This window comes from Lampetra planeri, unplaced genomic scaffold (assembly GCF_965212315.1).
Source record: "Lampetra planeri unplaced genomic scaffold, kcLamPlan1.2.h2 scaffold_115, whole genome shotgun sequence".
In the NCBI taxonomy this organism is placed as follows: domain Eukaryota; kingdom Metazoa; phylum Chordata; class Hyperoartia; order Petromyzontiformes; family Petromyzontidae; genus Lampetra; species Lampetra planeri.
The window spans coordinates 22,575-42,231 of record NW_027613862.1 but is presented as its reverse complement, the minus strand read 5'-3'; the positions used below and the strand labels follow the sequence as shown (position 1 = coordinate 42,231).

The 19,657-nt window shown below is 48.8% G+C and overlaps 1 protein-coding gene across 1 annotated transcript in view; it reads right to left on the bottom strand.

The window, feature by feature from the left end:
• The window catches only part of LOC144738751 (rho GTPase-activating protein 26-like), a gene marked incomplete at its 5' end in the record, with an annotated part of 31,847 nt that extends 12,968 nt beyond the window's left edge, over window positions 1-18,879 (bottom strand). The window contains 7 exons of the mRNA XM_078621740.1: window positions 1,394-1,523; window positions 2,472-2,576; window positions 5,048-5,158; window positions 9,488-9,589; window positions 16,551-16,622; window positions 17,362-17,423; window positions 18,784-18,879. Coding sequence (XP_078477866.1) covers window positions 1,394-1,523; window positions 2,472-2,576; window positions 5,048-5,158; window positions 9,488-9,589; window positions 16,551-16,622; window positions 17,362-17,423; window positions 18,784-18,879 — 678 coding nt within the window. The remainder of the gene's footprint in view (window positions 1-1,393; window positions 1,524-2,471; window positions 2,577-5,047; window positions 5,159-9,487; window positions 9,590-16,550; window positions 16,623-17,361; window positions 17,424-18,783) is intronic.
• Between the last annotated feature and the right edge of the window lie 778 nt (window positions 18,880-19,657).

Here is a 19,657-nt window from a genome sequence, read left to right as displayed (position 1 = left end):
TGGTTCTCTCGGTAAAGTCACGTAGAAGGGAAGTAATACAATAATAAAAATAAACAGAGACAGTTTCCCAGAAGGCCTCGTCTCACCAGGGTTAGCGCGGAGAACGCCGAAAGGCAAACAACAGTGCGAGGACAATGCAATTAACCCGTAAAAACAACGTTTTTCACTATAAATCCTTTATATGCGTGGCGGCTAGAGTCCTCTCGTCCTCTGGCTTGAGATGGCTGCCACCTATGGGTCAGATGATTGCCTGCCACCATTAAGCAATTGGTAATTACATATGTAATTTATTTTTTCCTAAAAAGTGTAAAATTTTGCACATTTTTTTGAACATTAATTGTCACGCACAACGAGTCTGTGTGCAAAATGTCAGCTCGATTGGATCACGGGAAGTGGGTTAAAAAACGACCGAAAGATTTGCACGGTCGTAAGCGCGCAAGCAAGCGAACTTAATATAAAGGATTTTAAAAGACGCTTTGATGAAATCACGCAACCACCGTCCTTGAAACCATGGGTCTCCACCAGAGCTACAGTGTCTGCTCCGGCGTTAGACCGGATAGCAACTCCAATAGGAGCAGAGAAGAAGAAAACACTTTGTTTGTTACTAATGTCACGTGATGCAGTCCTTGAAGCCGACTTGCCTACACCAGAGCTACAGCCTCCCTCATGGCCTTGTCTGTGTACCGGGTGATATGGAGCAAAGAACAAAGCCAAAGAAGTCGGGCGAGTGAGTGAGTGAGTGGGTGAGTCATTGGGTGGGTGATTGGGTGAGTGGGTGATTGGGTGAGTGGGTGAGTGAGTGGGTGAGTGAGTGAGTGATTGGGTGAGTGGGTGAGTGATTGGGTGAGTCATTGGGTGGGTGAGTGATTGGGTGAGTGGGTGGGTGATTGGGTGAGTGATTGGGTGATTGGGTGATTGGATGAGTGGGTGATTGGGTGGGTGATTGGGTGAGTGATTGGGTGAGTGGGTGAGTGAGTGAGTGAGTGGGTGAGTCATTGGGTGGGTGAGTTATTGGGTGAGTGAGTGGGTGAGTGACTGGGTGAGTGAGTGGGTGAGTGAGTGGGTGAGTGAGTGATTGAGTGAGTGGGTGAGTGAGTGATTGGGTGAGTGAGTGGGTGTGTGGGTGAGTTAGTGATTGAGTGAGTGGGTGAGTGAGTGATTGGGTGAGTGATTGGGTGAGTAACTGGGTGAGTGATTGGGTGAGTGATTGGGTGAGTGATTGGGTGAGTGATTGGGTGAGTAACTGGGTGAGTGATTGGGTGAGTAACTGGGTGAGTGATTGGGTGAGTGATTGGGTGAGTGAGTGGGTGAGTGACTGGGCGAGTGACTGGGCGAGTGAATGGGTGACTGGGTGATTGAGCGAGCGAGTGAGCAAACTCCTGCGCTGACGTACGTTTCTCCAGCATGAAGAGGTAGCCCTCGATAGCGAACGGGTTCTGGGGGACGCGCGCTCCGAACGAGGTGTTCATCTTCTGCATCAGCTGCTCCACCTCGGAGCGCGTGCTCTCAAAGCGCTCCCGCGTCTACACCGACGGACGACAAACAGAACCAAAACAATTGTTCACACACCGCGAGGAAATCCGATGAGCCGTAAAGCTCTTTCTGACAGCTGTCCGGGAGGGGCACGGGGTAAGAACGCCACGACAACAGACACAACACGAAAGCACGACAGACGTGCAAAGTGCAAGAATGTTAAAGGAATCACTCAAACACAAACAAATACAACTACACCATCGCCGTCCTACCAGGCCAACAACAACAACAAGACAAAGATCCCCCAGGTATGTCTCGCAGACTGAAGAGGCAAGGGGGAGGGGGCTTGTTGGCGAGCACCTATTGAGATGATTTGGCTCCTGATAAGCCACTTCGTTGAGCGATAGCCACGTCGCTGATGACAAGATACGCCAAGAGCTCCGTGGGCTGGTGGTGGTGGGAGAGGTGATGATGATGATGGTGGTGGTGATGAGGATGATGGTGGTAGTGGTGGTGATGGTGGATGATTATAATGTTGGTGATGGTGGCGGTGCTGATGAAGATGGTGGTGATGATGATGATGATGGTGGTGGTAATTGATGATGATGGTGATGATGGTGGTGATGGTGGTGATGGTGGTAATTGATGATGGTAGTGGTGATGATGGTGGTGATGATGGTGGTGATGAGGATGATGATGAGGATGATGGTGGTGGTGGTGATGAAGATGGTGGTGTTGGAGGTGATGATGATGGTGGTGGATGATGATGATGATAGTGGTGGTGATGATAATGGTAATGGTGGAGGTGATGATGATGGTGGTGATGGGTAGTGATGGTGATGATGGTGGTGATGGTGGTGGATGATGATGATGATGGTGGTGATGATGAAGAAGAAGATGATGATGATGATGGTGATGGTGCTAATGATGGTGATGGTGGTGATGATGATCATCGTGCCGGGCGTATCGACGGCTGTGTAGGTGGCACGCGTCCTCACGTTCTGGATGTTGCCCTGCAGGAAGTGCTGGTAGTGGTGGAACTCCTTGGCGAGCTCGTAGCCCTGGTGGTAGAACGTGAAGAGACCCTGGAGAAATGCCAGCAGCTGTGAGAGGGGAAGACACGGGGAGGGGGGGAGGGATGGAAGGACCTTACACACGGCTACGATGATGATGAAGACAACACCGATGATGATGATGATGAAGACAACACCAATGATGATGATGATGATGAAGACAACACCGATGATGATGATGATGATGAAGACAACACCGATGATGATGATGATGATGAAGACAACACCAATGATGATGATGATGAAGACAACACCGATGATGATGATGATGATGAAGACAACACCGATGATGATGATGATGAAGACAACACCGATGATGACGATGATGATGAAGACAACACCAATGATGATGATGATGATGAAGACAACACCAATGATGATGATGATGATGAAGACAACACCGATGATGATGATGATGATGAAGACAACACCAATGATGATGATGATGATGAAGACAACACCGATGATGATGATGATGATGAAGACAACACCGATGATGATGATGATGAAGACAACACCGATGATGACGATGATGATGATGACAACACCAATGATGATGATGATGATGAAGACAACACCGATGATGATGATGATGAAGACAACACCAATGATGATGATGAAGACAACACCGATGATGATGATGATGATGAAGACAACACCGATGATGATGATGAAGACAACACCGATGATGATGATGATGATGAAGGCAACACCGATGATGATGATGATGATGAAGACAACACCGATGATGATGATGAAGACAACACCGATGATGACGATGATGATGAAGGCAACACCGATGATGATGATGATGATGAAGACAACACCGATGATGATGATGATGATGAAGACAACACCGATGATGATGATGATGAAGACAACACCAATGATGATGATGATGATGAAGACAACACCGATGATGACGATGATGATGAAGACAACACCGATGATGATGATGATGAAGACAACACCAATGATGACGATGATGATGAAGGCAACACCGATGATGATGATGATGATGAAGACAACACCGATGATGATGATGATGATGAAGACAACACCGATGATGATGATGATGAAGACAACACCAATGATGACGATGATGATGAAGGCAACACCGATGATGATGATGATGATGAAGACAACACCGATGATGATGATGATGATGAAGACAACACCAATGATGATGATGAAGACAACACCGATGATGACGATGATGATGAAGACAACACCAATGATGACGATGATGATGAAGGCAACACCGATGATGATGATGAAGACAACACCGATGATGATGATGATGAAGACAACACCGATGATGATGATGATGATGAAGGCAACACCGATGATGATGATGAAGACAACACCGATGATGACGATGATGATGAAGACAACACCAATGATGACGATGATGATGAAGGCAACACCGATGATGACGATGATGATGAAGGCAACACCGATGATGACGATGATGATGAAGACAACACCGATGATGACGATGATGATGAAGGCAACACCGATGATGACGATGATGATGAAGGCAACACCGATGATGACGATGATGATGAAGACAACACCGATGATGATGATGATGATGAAGACAACACCAATGATGATGATGAAGACAACACCGATGATGACGATGATGATGAAGACAACACCAATGATGACGATGATGATGAAGGCAACACCGATGATGACGATGATGATGAAGGCAACACCGATGATGACGATGATGATGAAGACAACACCAATGATGACGATGATGATGAAGGCAACACCGATGATGACGATGATGATGAAGGCAACACCGATGATGACGATGATGATGAAGGCAACACCGATGATGACGATGATGATGAAGACAACACCGATGATGACGATGATGATGAAGGCAACACCGATGATGACGATGATGATGAAGACAACACCAATGATGATGATGAAGACAACACCGATGATGACGATGATGATGAAGGCAACACCGATGATGACGATGATGATGAAGGCAACACCGATGATGACGATGATGATGAAGACAACACCAATGATGACGATGATGATGAAGACAACACCAATGATGACGATGATGATGAAGGCAACACCGATGATGACGATGATGATGAAGACAACACCGATGATGACGATGATGATGAAGGCAACACCGATGATGACGATGATGATGAAGACAACACCGATGATGACGATGATGATGAAGGCAACACCGATGATGACGATGATGATGAAGGCAACACCGATGATGACGATGATGATGAAGGCAACACCGATGATGACGATGATGATGAAGACAACACCAATGATGACGATGATGATGAAGGCAACACCGATGATGACGATGATGATGAAGACAACACCGATGATGACGATGATGATGAAGACAACACCGATGATGACGATGATGATGACGATGACAACGCTGATGACGATCATTAAGTCCACGATGGTGACGATGATGACGATGACCGTGATGACGACCTCACCGGCTCCACAAACTCAAACTTCTTGCGCTCCTGCACCTCCTGCACCTTGCACACGTACTGCAGCGAGACCTCGTTGAAGTGCCTCCGTGTCACCTCCAGCTGCGTGTCGGCCTGCACAGCAGACGCACGCAGAGACACGCAGAGACACACAGACGCACGCAGACACACGCAGGCAGATACACACACAGACACAAGCAGAGACACACGCAGAGACACACGCAGAGACACACGCAGAGACACACCCAGAGACACACGCAGAGACACACACGCAGAGACACACGCGCAAACACACACGCAAACACACACGCGCAAACACACACGCAAACACACACGCACAGACACACGCAGAGACACGCAGAGACACACACGCAGACACACACGCACAGACACACGAAGACGCACGCAGACGCACACAGAGACACACACAGACGCACGCAGACGCACACAGACACACACAGACACACGCAGGCAGACACACACAGACACACGCACAGACACACACAGACACACGCAGAGACACGCACAGACACACGCAGACACATACAGGCAAAGACGCACACAGACACACGCAGGCAGAGACACACACAGACACACGCAGAGACACACGCAGAGACACACACAGACACACGCAGAGACACACGCAGAGACACACACAGACACACGCAGAGACACACGCAGAGACACACACAGAGACACACGCAGAGACACACACAGACACACGCAGAGACACACGCAGGCGCACGCAGATGGACACATCCACAGACAGACACACGCAGACACACATTTTCAGGTTGGGGGGCATCAGTCAGTGTGAGGGGCCACCACCAAATGGTCAATCGTCTGCGGGATTACACATTGCCCATCACCATCAATATTATCATCATCAGCGGCAACGGCATCAGCGGTACCAACATCAGCATCTCACTCATCACAATCATCATCAGTGGTACCACCGTCACAATCATCGTCATCAGCAAAATTATCATCATCACCATCAGCATCGATATTATTAAAATCGGCAGCATCAGCAGATTACGATCATCAGCATCATCCACCACGATCAATAATATTGTCAACGTCATAAACAGCAGCCTTGGATGTACGTTCAACTTCTTTCGCAACGTACATAGCTAACCGTGCTCATAATCAGCAGCATCATCATCGCCCTCTGGAGTGTATAAAATAAGTAACGCATTGTAGAATGTCGTACAGAGTGCCAATAAGCAAACATCGCCCCTACCCCCGCCTCGACTGTGAAGACTGAAACCTGGTTAATGTTTGCCAACGTCGGGTGGGCAATAACGTTACAAGATTCTGCCGGAACTTTGTGGTCACGTGTGTCTCTGTCACTGCGAATGTGTACGTGTCAGCGTGTATATATGGGATGGGGGGGGGGGGAGCGGTGGTGCAGCGGTTAGCGCCACGCTGCGCTGCGAACCCGGCGACCCGAGTTCGATTCCCGCTCACGGCCAACACCCAGTGACGATTATCTGAACCGGTCCTGGGCCTTCCCCTAGGTCGACTCAGCCTCAAATGAGTACCTGGTGCGGTGTGTAAACATCGCCGCTAGGGAGACAAAGGCGGCCGGGCGTGGTGCTGGCCACCCACCCCCTCGTGTGCCGTTCCGGCCTTCATAGGTGCTCGCTAACAGAACTTGCCCCTACAGTCTGTTACAGGCTATACAGGGGATCTTTGTCTTTGTTATATGGGGGAAGGGAGCGGTGGTGCAGCGGTTTGCGTGCCACGCCCTACAAAGCCCGAGTTCGATACCCGGTTAAATGTCTGCACCGGTCCTGCGTCTCCCCCTTAGGTCGACTCAGCCTCAAGTACCCCTGGTGCGAATTTCGATTTAAAGCTTCTTTCGTGACTGCAGGGATTCATCTTCTTGGTTCTTTCGGTAAAGTCACGTTGAAGGGAAATAATAAAATAATAAAAATAAAACATGATAAAATACAATTCTCACGACGTTTCGGCCACAACACAAGCAGCCGTCCTCAGGTGAAGAACAGGTCTGTCGGAAAGACAGCGTCTGAGTGAACAGGTCTGTCGGAAAGACAGCGTCTGAATGGCTCAGAACAGATGTCGGAAAGACAGCGTCTGAATGAGCCATTCAGACGCTGTCTTCCCGACAGACCTGTTCTTCACCTGAGGACGGCTGCTTGCGTTGTGGCCGAAACGTCGTGAGAATTGTATTTTATAATGTTTTATTTTTTATTTCCATTCTACGTGACTTTACCGAAAGAACCAAGATGAAGATACCCTGGTGCGGTGTGTAAACATCGCCACTGGGGAGACAAAGGTGGCTGAGCGTGGTGTTCTCATTGACCTCCATGGGTGCTAACCACTTACAGCACTTTCCCCAACAGTCTATTAAGGCTATATGGGGGATCTTTGTATTTGTCTCTGTACGTAGGAATGTATGGGTGTGAGCGTGTACAGACAGGGCCTCGTTCAAAGTACAAGTTCAATCATGACATTACCGTACAGGCTAAAGTACACTGGCAAACACATCATGCATCTTTGTAGAGGTGTGTGTGTGTCTGTCTCAGGCAGTCAACCCGTGGCACCTGCTGGGTCTGTCCCGTGACCTCCCGCCAGCGGGCGTTCGATACTTCCCGTGGCCTTCCAAGTGCACATGGCCTGGCACAAGCGCCGTGGTGACGTCACCGCCACTTAGTGGCGAATGGCGGTTGTTGTTGTTGTTGTTGTGTGTCTAGGTAGATGTGTGTGTCTGTCTGCACGTGTACGTGTGTGTCTGTGTGTAAACATCGCCACTGGGGAGACAAAGGCGGCCGGGCGTGGTGCTAGCCACCCACCCACCCCCTCGTGTGCCGTGCCGGCCTTCATAGGTGCTGCTCGCTAACAGCACTTGCCCCTACAGTCTGTTGAAGGCTATTTGGGGGATCTTTGTCTTTGTGTGCGTCTGTGTGAGTGAGTGGTGCTGGCCACCCACCCCCTCGCATGCCGTGCCGGCCTTCATAGGTGCTCGCTAACAGCACTTGCCCCAATAGCCTGTTGAGGCTATACAGGTGCATTGAAAAATGTTGACACTCCGACTGATGCTCCTACTGCTGTGGAGTGACTCATGCAGCCAGCTGTGGCTGCAGGGTTCTGGTGGTACATGTTGTTTGAGTCGTTTATTGTGAAAATTCGATCACAGTTCCTATGATCACTGCTGTTTCATTGCTTTCATGGCTTTATTTTGGTGATTTTTGAAAAGTTTTTCGGTTTGGCCATGTTTGTGTTGTTGTAGTACAGAGCTAGACTGTTGGCCTGAATCTAAGTTGTCTTGTGGTTGTGGTTGTTGTTGTTTGACTTGCATCCCACTGGGATTTTTGCACACAGCGTTGGTGTGCGGTGCTTTTTCTGCAATATTTTGCTGTCTTTTCTCGGATTTTCTGTTTGCACTCAGTCACATATTCACTTTAAGATGTTTTTTGTTCATGTTTTTGTTTTTTTGTTTGTTGCGGTTGCACCCGATTCAAGAGCCGAATGGCTCACAGGGCTCTCTACCTAATAAATGAAACTTGAAACTTGTCTTTGTGATTGTGACCGAGAGAATGAAGACAAATGAACGAATAGGGAATGAACGAAAACGGCGAACTTGAGCGAGCGACTCAGCGGACGGGCGAATGAATCTCAACAAACGAGCGGGCCAAGTAATTCCAGAATCATCTTCTTGGTTCTTTCGGTAAAGTCACGTAGAAGGGAAGTAATAAAATAATAAAAATAAACATAATAAAATACAATTCTCACGACGTTTCGGCCACAACGCAAGCAGCCGTCCTCAGGTGAAGAACAGGTCCGTCGGAAAGACAGCGTCTGAATGAACCCATTTATTTAATATTTTTCATTCATTCAGTCGCTGTCTTTCCGACAGACCTGTTCTTCACCTGAGGACGGCTGCTTGCGTTGTGGCCGAAACGTCGTGAGAATTGTATTTTATTACGTTTTATTTTTATTATTTTATTACTGTGGCCGAAACGTCGTGAGAATTATTTTATTACGTTTTATTTTTATTATTTTATTACTTCCCTTCTACGTGACTTTACCGAAAGAACCAAGAAGATGAATCCCTGCAGTCACGAAAGAAGCTTTAAATCGAAAAATTCCAGTTCAGTGATTCTGCACTTGCTCTATTACTATAGTACTATACCACCTTCAACTTTTACGAACGACTGGGCGTTTAAGGTTAGCGATTTCTCGTATTATCTGCTTGTATAGCAAATGAAAACATACAATTACTTTACTACGCAAGTAAAAAAAAAAATCCAGAACCGACAAAGTGGACGAATTGCCGATCTCACGATCGTGCGAATCAACGAGCGAGTCCATCGCAAGCGGACGAATGACCGAGAGAAACAACGAGTGAGTGAACCAACGACCGAATGAATGAAAGATTGAACGAGTGAAGGAGTGACGGGGGCACAGTGGTATGACCTCAGTGAGAAGGGTTTCCTTCTTCTTAGAGGATAGGCTGACGTGTTTCTCCAGCTGCGTGTAGTACTTGTCGCTCTCCTTGTCAAACTTCTTCTTCTCGTCCTGAGACACACACAACAACCACAACCACAACAACCACGTGAGGATCACTACAACAACCACAGCCACAACAACCACAACCACGCACACACCGTGTGAAGATCATCACAACAACCACAACAACCACACACACACCACATGAGGATCACCACAACAACCCCAATAACAACCACAACAACAACCACAACAACCACGTACACACACCGCGTGGGGATCACCACAACAACCACAACAACAACCACAACAACAACCACGCACACACCGCGTGAGGATCACCACAACAACCACAACAACCACAACAACCACGTACACACACCGCGTGGGGATCACCACAACAACCATATTTGGAGTTTGCGTGTCTCTCTCTCTCCGTGGTGAGATGTTGACTACCTCGCCTGGTCTACAGGAGGTCGTGGGTTCGATCCCGACCCTGACGATGCCTGCTGCTGTATATTTGGAGTTTGCGTGTCTCTCTCTCTCTCTCCCCGTGGTCGCGTGGATTTTTCTCCGGGTCCTCCGCTTTTTTCCCTCCACATTTAGAATCAACGTCACGCGTTTAGAGCGTTCGCCTGCTATAAATGTATACGTGATGAGCCGCTTCGTTGAGCTATCATTTGTGGTTCAAACTGCTTAGATGTCTGTCTATATGTCTCTGGTTCTGTGTTGTATCTCTCTCTCAAATGTAGCATTCTCAGCAAGAACGTAATCAACCAGGTAGGGTGTTGACTTTCGATGTAAAGCTTCTTTCGTGACTGCAGGGATTCATCTTCTTGGTTCTTTCGGTAAAGTCATTACGTAGAAGGGAAATAATAAAATAAAACATAATAAAATAATTCTCACTAGAATTATTTTATGATGATTTATTTTTAGTATTTTATTATTTCCCTTCTACGTGACTTTACCGAAAGAACCAAGAAGAGGGTGTTGACTGTTATGTTATCCGACTCTCTCTGTTGTATTACATTACATTTCTAAGTACACTAGACTTGTGTTTCTATTTCATTTATACCTGATGACGATTGCTTGTGTTGCAATCGAAACGTCGTATGCTAGTATTCAATTTTGTATTTTATCTTCATACGCGACATTACCGAAAGAACCAAAGAGTACTATCATTTGTGATCGCCAGAAAGAAGCGTCGTAGCCTCAGTTGGGGCCTTACCTGGTAAAATAAGAAAAAAAGTTTAGTTTTAAAAAGTTGTTTACATACTGTACTGTACCGAGATATGCACACTGTACACACTGTACCACACTGTACTGTAGCGAGTTCGATTCCCGCTCACGCACAGCACCCGTGAAAATTATCTGAACCGGTCCGGGGGCATCCCCTAGGTCGACTCAGCCTCAAGTGAGAACCTCATGCGATGTGTAAATACCGCCGCTAGGGGCGACGAGGGTGGTTGGGCGTGGTGCTGGTCACCCACCCACCCCCCTCGTGTGCCGTGCCGGCCTTCATTAGGTGCTCACTCACCGCACTTGCCCCAACATTCTGTTAAGGCTACACGGGGGAACTTTGTTCGTCTTCGGTGGTGGCCGTGGTGGTAGTGGTGTTGGCGGTGGTGGTGGTGGTGGTGGCGGTGGTGGTGGCAGCGGTGGTGGTGGCGGTGGTAGCGGTGGTAGTGGTGGTGGCGGTGGTGGTAATGGTGGTAGTGGTGGTGGTGGTAGTGGTGGTGGTGGTGGTAGTAGTGGTGGCGGTGGTAGCGGTGGTAGTGGTGGTGGTGGCGGTGGTGGTAGCGGTGGTGGTGGCGGTGGTGGTAGTGGTGGTAGTGGTGGTGGTGGTAGCGGTGGTAGTGGTGGTGGTGGCGGTGGTGGTAGTGGTGGTAGTGGTGGTAGTGGTGGTGGTGGCAGTGGTGGTAGTGGTGGTGGTGGCAGTGGTGGTAGTGGCGGTGGTGGTAGTGGTGGTGGCGGTGGTGGTGGCGGTAGTGGTGGTAGTGGTGGTGGCAGTGGTGGTGGCAGTGGTAGTGGTGGTGGTAGTGGCAGTGGTGGTGGCAGTGGTGGTAGTTGTGGTGGTGGCAGTGGTGGTGGCAGTGGTGGCGGTTTAAAAACCTTGCACCATCCCACAACACTCTGAACCAAAGTCCCCTTTAAAATAGAAAAAAAAAGTTAAACATTCCCAATTAGCTAACAGAGAATTCCATGACGCCTGCCTCACTACAGAGCCCACACAAGCACGGCATTCTTTAGAAGGCCAAAGAAAATAAGTTTTAACCAGCAGTGACTGAAGCGGGCCCTTTAAAAGCTTAGAGAACGGAGAAGAATGCACGGAACGCTGCCGCTCCGAGCACAGGAATTAAACTAAAACTAAAAACTTCGATTGAAAGCTTCTTCTGTAACTGCAGGGATTCCGTATTCTTGGTTCTTTCGCTAAAGTCACCACGTAGAAGGGAAATAATAAAATGATAAAAATAAAACAATAAAATACAATTCTCACGACGTTTCGGCCACAACGCAAGCAGCCGTCCTCAGGTGAAGAACAGGTCTGTCGGAAAGACAGCGTCTGAATGAAACCATTTATTTAATATTTTTCATTCATTCAGACGCTGTCTTTCCGACAGACCTGTTCTTCACCTGAGGGACGGCTGCTTGCGTTGTGGCCGAAACGTCGCGAGAATTATTTAATTGATTTATTTTTATTATTTTATTATTTCCCTTCTACGCGACTTTACCGAAAGAACCAAGAAGAAGAGAGGTGTGAAATCCACAGTAAGTAAATTTTCTTAAAATGTTCTTAAATCCACAGTAAGAAAATGTACTTACTGTGGATTTCACACCCGATGACGATTGCTTGTGTTGCAGTCGAAACGTCGTGAGAATTTTATTTTTTATTTTTATTATTTCCCTTCTACGTCACTTTACCGAAAGAACCAAGAATATAAAACTAAACCATTTTTTTTACCCTACCGGGTAAGAAACCCCAACTGAGCTCTGTAGCTCTCTTTCAAAAACAAACCTGGTCATCGCAAATCGATAGCTCAGCAACGGAGTGGCTCATCGTCACGTGGAGATTCATAGCAACCAAATACTCTGAGCACACGTTGATTCTAAATGTCCACCGAGGGGAGAGAGACACGCAAACTACAAATATCCAGCAGCAGGCGTCAGCTTCGGGATCGAACCCAGGACCTCCTGTAGACCAGGCGAGGTAGTTAACATCTCCTAGCCACCGTGATGATGATGATGAGAGAGAGAGACACGCAAACTCCAATTATACAGCAGGCGTCACAGGGTCGGGATCGAACCCACGACCTCCTGTAGACCAGGCGACGTAGTTAACATCTCGTCACCGTTGACACCCTTGCGATCCGGAGGATCAAGCAGCTGCGATTACATCTCGCGTAACAACTCTGAGGCTTAAAGTTGCGTTCACATTGGCTCAGCCTTGACGGGAGGTTACCGCAACCCCCGAGTTACACAAGGACAGAGGGGTTAGTGTTCAGCATGTGAGCAGGTGAGTTGGTGATCGAATGGGCGGGCAAGTGAGTGAATGTGTGCGATTCGCTGCTTGTGTGAGCGAGTAGATTAGTGAGTGGGTGAGTGTGTCGGTAACTGGCTGAGTTTCGATTGAAAGCTTTCGTGACTGCAGGGATTCATCTTCTTGGTTCTTTTGGTAAAGTCACGTAGAAGGGAAATAATAAAATAATAAAAATAAAGCGTAATAAAATAATTCTCACGACGTTTCGGCCACAACGCAAGCAGCCGTCCTCAGGTGGAGAACAGGTCTGTCAGAGTCCGCCTTCTCGACAGACCTGGTCTTCACCTGAAGACGGCTGCTTGCGTTGTGGCCGAAACGTCGTGAGAATTATTTTATGTTTTATTTTTATTATTTGATTACTTCCCTTCTACGTGACTGTACCGAAAGAACCAAGAAGATGAACTGGCTGAGTCTCTAATAGCAACACAACTTTTAAACTAAACTAAACTTTCATTAATTTCAGATCATCTTTACGTCAGCCATCGTAACCACGTATTGACGGACGGATGAGTGAGTATGCAAAAGTGTGAGTGAGTGAGTGAGTGGATGAGTGGGTGGGTGGGTGAGTGAGTGGGTGAGTGAGTCATTGGGTGGGTGAGTGAGTGGGTGGGTGGGTGAGTGAGTGGGTGAGTGAGTCATTGGGTGGGTGAGTGATTGGGTGAGTGAGTGAGTGGGTGAGTGAGTGGGTGAGTGAGTGTGTGAGTGAGTGAGTGAGTGGATGAGTGGGTGGGTGGGTGAGTGAGTGGGTGAGTGAGTCATTGGGTGGGTGAGTGAGTGGGTGGGTGGGTGAGTGAGTGGGTGAGTGAGTCATTGGGTGGGTGAGTGATTGGGTGAGTGAGTGAGTGGGTGAGTGAGTGGGTGAGTGAGTGTGTGAGTGAGTGAGTGAGTGGATGAGTGGGTGGGTGGGTGAGTGAGTGGGTGAGTGAGTCATTGGGTGGGTGAGTGAGTGGGTGGGTGGGTGAGTGAGTGGGTGAGTGAGTCATTGGGTGGGTGAGTGATTGGGTGAGTGAGTGAGTGGGTGAGTGAGTGGGTGAGTGAGTGGGTGAGTGAGTCATTGGGTGGGTGAGTGATTGGGTGAGTGAGTGAGTGGGTGAGTGAGTGAGTGGGTGAGTGGGTGAGTGAGTGAGTGAGTGGGTGAGTGAGTGGGTGGGTGGCTGAGTGAGTGGGTGAGTGAGTCATTGGGTGGGTGAGTGAGTGGGTGAGTGAGTCATTGGGTGGGTGAGTGATTGGGTGAGTGAGTGAGTGGGTGAGTGAGTGAGTGGGTGAGTGGGTGAGTGGGTGAGTGAGTGAGTGAGTGGGTGAGTGAGTGGGTGGGTGGCTGAGTGAGTGGGTGAGTGAGTCATTGGGTGGGTGAGTGATTGGGTGAGTGAGTGGGTGAGTGAGTGGGTGAGTGAGTGGGTGAGTGAGTGATTGAGTGAGTGCGTGAGTGAGTGATTGAGTGAGTGATTGGGTGAGTCACTGGGTGAGTGAGTGGGTGAGTGAGTGATTGGGTAAGTGAGTGAGTGGGTGGGTGGGTGAGTGAGTGGGTGAGTGAGTCATTGGGTGGGTGAGTGATTGGGTGAGTGAGTGAGTGGGTGAGTGAGTGGGTGAGTGAGTGGGTGAGTGAGTGATTGAGTGAGTGCGTGAGTGAGTGATTGAGTGAGTGATTGGGTGAGTCACTGGGTGAGTGAATGGGTGAGTGAGTGATTGAGTGAGTGCGTGAGTGAGTGATTGAGTGAGTGATTGGGTGAGTCACTGGGTGAGTGAGTGGGTGAGTGAGTGATTGAGTGAGTGAGTGTGTAGGTGGGCAAGTAAGTGTGAGTAACTGGCTGAGTGAGACTTACACAGACCCACAGACTCATGTAAAGTCCCATAGACTTCAGATAAAGAGCCATAAATGTAAACCAGTAGAAACCAGTTAACGGGTTGCTTAACGTGTAGCAATGTCTTTAGCGATGGCCGAAACACGTTCAGCTTTTTTACTGAGAAACAAAGAGAGTTGCCACAGCAAAGACTTGCATAGAGACCCATATACCCACACAGAGACCCATAGACTCACAAAGAGACGCATAGACTCACACAGAGACCCATAGACTCACACAGAGACGCATAGACTCACACAGAGACCCACAGACTCACACGGAGATCCACAGACTCACACAAAGACCCATACTCACAGAGAGACCCATAGACTCACACAGAGACACAGACTCGCATAGAGACACAGACTTGCATAGAGACCCATATACTCACACAGAGACCCGTAGACTCACACAGAGACACAGACTCGCATAGAGACACAGACTCACACAGAGACCCATAGACTCACACAGAGAGACCCATAGACTCACACAGAGACCCATAGACTCACACAGAGACCCATAGACTCACACAGAGACACAGACTTGCATAAAGACCCATATACTCACACAGAGATCCATAGACTCACACGGAGACACATAGACTCACACAGAGACCCACTGACTCACACAGAGACCCACAGACTCACACAGAGACCAATAGACTCACACAGAGACCCGTAGACTCACACAGAGACCCACAGACTCACACAGAGACCCACAGACTCACACAGAGACCCACAGACTCACACAGAGACCCGTAGACTCACACAGAGACCCACAGACTCACACAGAGACCCACTGACTCACACATAGACCCACATACTCACACAGAGACCCACAGACTCACACAGAGACCCACTGACTCACACAGAGACCCACTGACTCACACAGAGACCCACTGACTCACACAGAGACCCACTGACTCACACAGAGACCCACAGACTCACACAGAGACCCATAGACTCACACAGAGACCCACTGACTCACACAGAGACCCACAGACTCACACAGAGACCCATAGACTCACACAGAGACCCACTGACTCACACAGAGACCCACTGACTCACACAGAGACCCATAGACTCACACAGAGACCCACTGACTCACACAGAGACCCACAGACTCATACAGAGACCCACTGACTCACACAGAGACCCACAGACTCACACAAACCCACAGACTCACACATAGACCCACAGACTCACACAGAGACCCACTGACTCACACATAGACCCACAGACTCACACAGAGACCCACTGACTCACACATAGACCCACAGACTCACACAGAGACCCACTGACTCACACATAGACCCACAGACTCACACAGAGACCCACAGACTGACACAGAGACCCACAGACTCATCACACAGAGACCCATAGACTCACACAGAGACCCACAGACTCACACAGAGACCCACAGACTCACACATAGACCCACAGACTCACACAGAGACCCACAGACTCACACAGAGACCCACAGACTCGTCACACAGAGACCCATAGACTCACACAGAGACCCATAGACTCACACAGAGACCCACTGACTCACACATAGACCCACAGACTCACACATAGACCCACAGACTCACACAGAGACCCACTGACTCACACAGAGACCCACTGACTCACACATAGACACACATACGTACCTTGGCAGCGCCGATTTGATCTTTGCGAAACCTCTCCAGCGGAGTGATCAACACGTCGCACACGCTGGCGATCTGTAAACAAACGGGGAAGACAACAACAGTTGAAACGGACTTAATCAGAAACTGTGTTGAGGCTTGTGGGTCAGTGTTGAGACTGTGTGTCAATGTTGTGTGTGAGTGTTGAGTCTGTGTGTCAGTGTTGAGGCTTGTGGGTCAGTGTTGAGACTGTGTGTCAATGTTGTGTGTGAGTGTTGAGACTGTGTGTCAGTGTTGAGGCTTGGCGTGTCAGTGTTGAGACTGTGTGTCAGTGTTGTGTGTGAGTGTTGAGACTGTGTGTCAGTGTTGAGGCTGTGTGTCAGTGTTGAGTGTGTGTGTCAGTGTTGAGTCTGTGTGTCAGTGTTGAGTCTGTGTGTCAGTGTTGTGTGTCAGTGTTGAGTCTGTGTGTCAGTGTTGAGTCTGTGTGTCAGTGTTGAGTCTGTGTGTCAGTGTTGAGTCTGTGTGTCAGTGTTGAGACTGTGTGTCAGTGTTGAGTCTGTGTGTCAGTGTTGAGTCTGTGTGTCAGTGTTGTGTCAGTGTTGAGTCTGTGTGTCAGTGTTGAGTCTGTGTGTCAGTGTTGTGTGTCAGTGTTGAGTCTGTGTGTCAGTGTTGAGTCTGTGTGTCAGTGTTGAGTCTGTGTGTCAGTGTTGAGTCTGTGTGTCAGTGTGTGTGTGTCAGTGTTGTGTGTGAGTGTTGAGTCTGTGTGTCAGCGTTGAGGCTCAACGTGATCTCCTGCAGCCTCAACACCGACACGATTTGCCTGGATCGCACGCACCATCCTCTCCCTCTCGTCCTCCATGGAGCCCAGGAGCTTCGCGAACTCTTGGAGTGACCCGGCTAAACAGCACGGAGCACGGGGACAGGGAGGGGAGCGGTTACAGCGACGACGAGAGAAAACAAGAAACCCTAATTAGCGCGGCGGGATCGTTATCGTCTGTTCGTTGAACTTCTTTCGCACCGTACATGCTGGTCAAGAGGCCCTGTGGAAGGACACCACAAACACGATGATGTCATATCATGGGACCTCCTTTGCCAGTACCAACATATACTAATAGGGGTTTTCCCCCGTTTTTTCTGGCAACAAAACAGACACCTTTAGCAAGGAGTCATGTTTACATTAACCACAATACTTGCAGTCAAATGCGAACAAAAAACAATACTCTGATAACTTATGCATTGTCTTTGAAACTGATTGGTCCACACCAGAGACAGCTTTCTTTAGAGCCTAGTCTCATATGGTGTTCGACCAGATGACGCCAAAAGGCGCACAGTTCAAAGACAACGCACTACCAGAGTAATGAGAGCTCGGGGTTAAGCAGCTACATCATGGGACCTCCTTTGCCAGTACCAACATATACTAATAGGGGTTTTTCCCCTTTTTATCTGGCAACAAAACTGACACCGTTTGCAATGAATCATGCTTACATTAACCACAATACTTGCAGTCAAATGCAAACAAAAAACACAACTCTGATAATTTATGCATTGTCCTTGAAACTGATTGGTCCACACCAGAGACAGCTTTCTTTTCAGTTTTTTTGTCTCTGGTGTGGACCAATCAGTTTCAAGGACAATGCCACAGATATTATCATGGTGTGTTTTTTGTTTGCATTTTGGCTGCAAGCATTGTGGTTAATGCAGTTACGCGAATCCTCGCAAAAAGGTTTCAGTTTTGTTGCCAAAAAAAAGGAGAAAACCCCTATTATTATATTTTGGTACTGGCAAAGGAGGTCTAATGATGTAGATGCTCACCCCGAGTCGTCATTACTTTGCTAGCGGCGTCGTCTTTGAGCTGTACGCCTTTTGGCGTCCTCTAGTCTAGCACCAATTGGGTCGAGGCTCAAAAGAAAGCTGTCTCTGGTGTGGACCAATCCGTTTCAAGGACAATGCATTTATTATCATAGCATGTTTTTTGCTTGCATTTTGGCCACAAGCATTGCGGTTAATGCCGACGCGAATCCTCGCAAAAAGGTTTCAGTTTAGTTGCCAGAAAAAAGTGGGGAAAAACCACTGTTATTATATTCTGGTACTGGCAAAGGAGGTCTAACGACACCGTGCACACCCTCACCTACACCGTCACCTCTAGCCCTCGCCCTCACCCTGCTCAGCGACGTCCACGCGAGAACTCGGGCTACGTGACGCGGGTACGCGAGCGAGTGAACGAGCGTGCGAGCGAGCGAGCGTGTACGCCACTCACTGATGCTGACTTCGTCGTCCGTGGAGGCGTCGCCGATGCAGTCGAACTTGAAGCTCGCAAGCGACTGAGCGAACTTCCTCTTCGCCTGCGACAGATCTGCAAAACGACGACACCGACCCAAGCGCAGTCTGTCAGAGGGGCGGGGGGCGGGCGGGCGGGCGGGTGCACGGGTGGCCTCGCCGGGGACGCTGAACCAGCAAGGCTGAGATGCTGGGTTCAAGCCCAGAGTCAGGGTGTCTCTCCATAAAGAGGTTCACGATGGCCGTGTCAGAGACACTGATACCAGGATGGCTGAAGAGCTGGGTTCAAGCCCAGAGTCAGGGTGTCTCTCTCTCTCGTTCTCTTAGATAATTCACGATGGCCGTGTCAGAGACGCTGAACCAGCAAGGCTGAGACGCTGGGTTCAAGCCCAGAGTCAGGGTGACTCTCCATAAAGAGGTTCACGATGGCCGTGTCAGAGACGTTGAACCAGCAAGGCTGAGACGCTGGGTTCAAGCCCAGAGTCAGGGTGACTCTCCATAAAGAGGTTCACGATGGCCGTGTCAGAGACACTGAACCAGCAAGGCTGAGATAATGGGGGTTTAAGATTCAAACCCTGGCTTCGTCCCTTGCACGGGGGTTCATAATGACCATGTCAAAGACGCCATCAGCAGCGTTGAAATCCTGGGTCCGAGCCCTGACACAGGGATGTCTCTCTCTCTCGCCTCTCCCTTTCGGGGGATGCACAATGCGTTGATCTTCTCCATCAAGAAGGTCACAATCGCCATGGCGAATTACGGCTTCAGCGAGCGAACAAACCGAGGTTGTTTAGCTTGGCGAGCACGGACACCGATGACCGCACAAAAACAATCAACGACATGAAGTTTGGATTTTT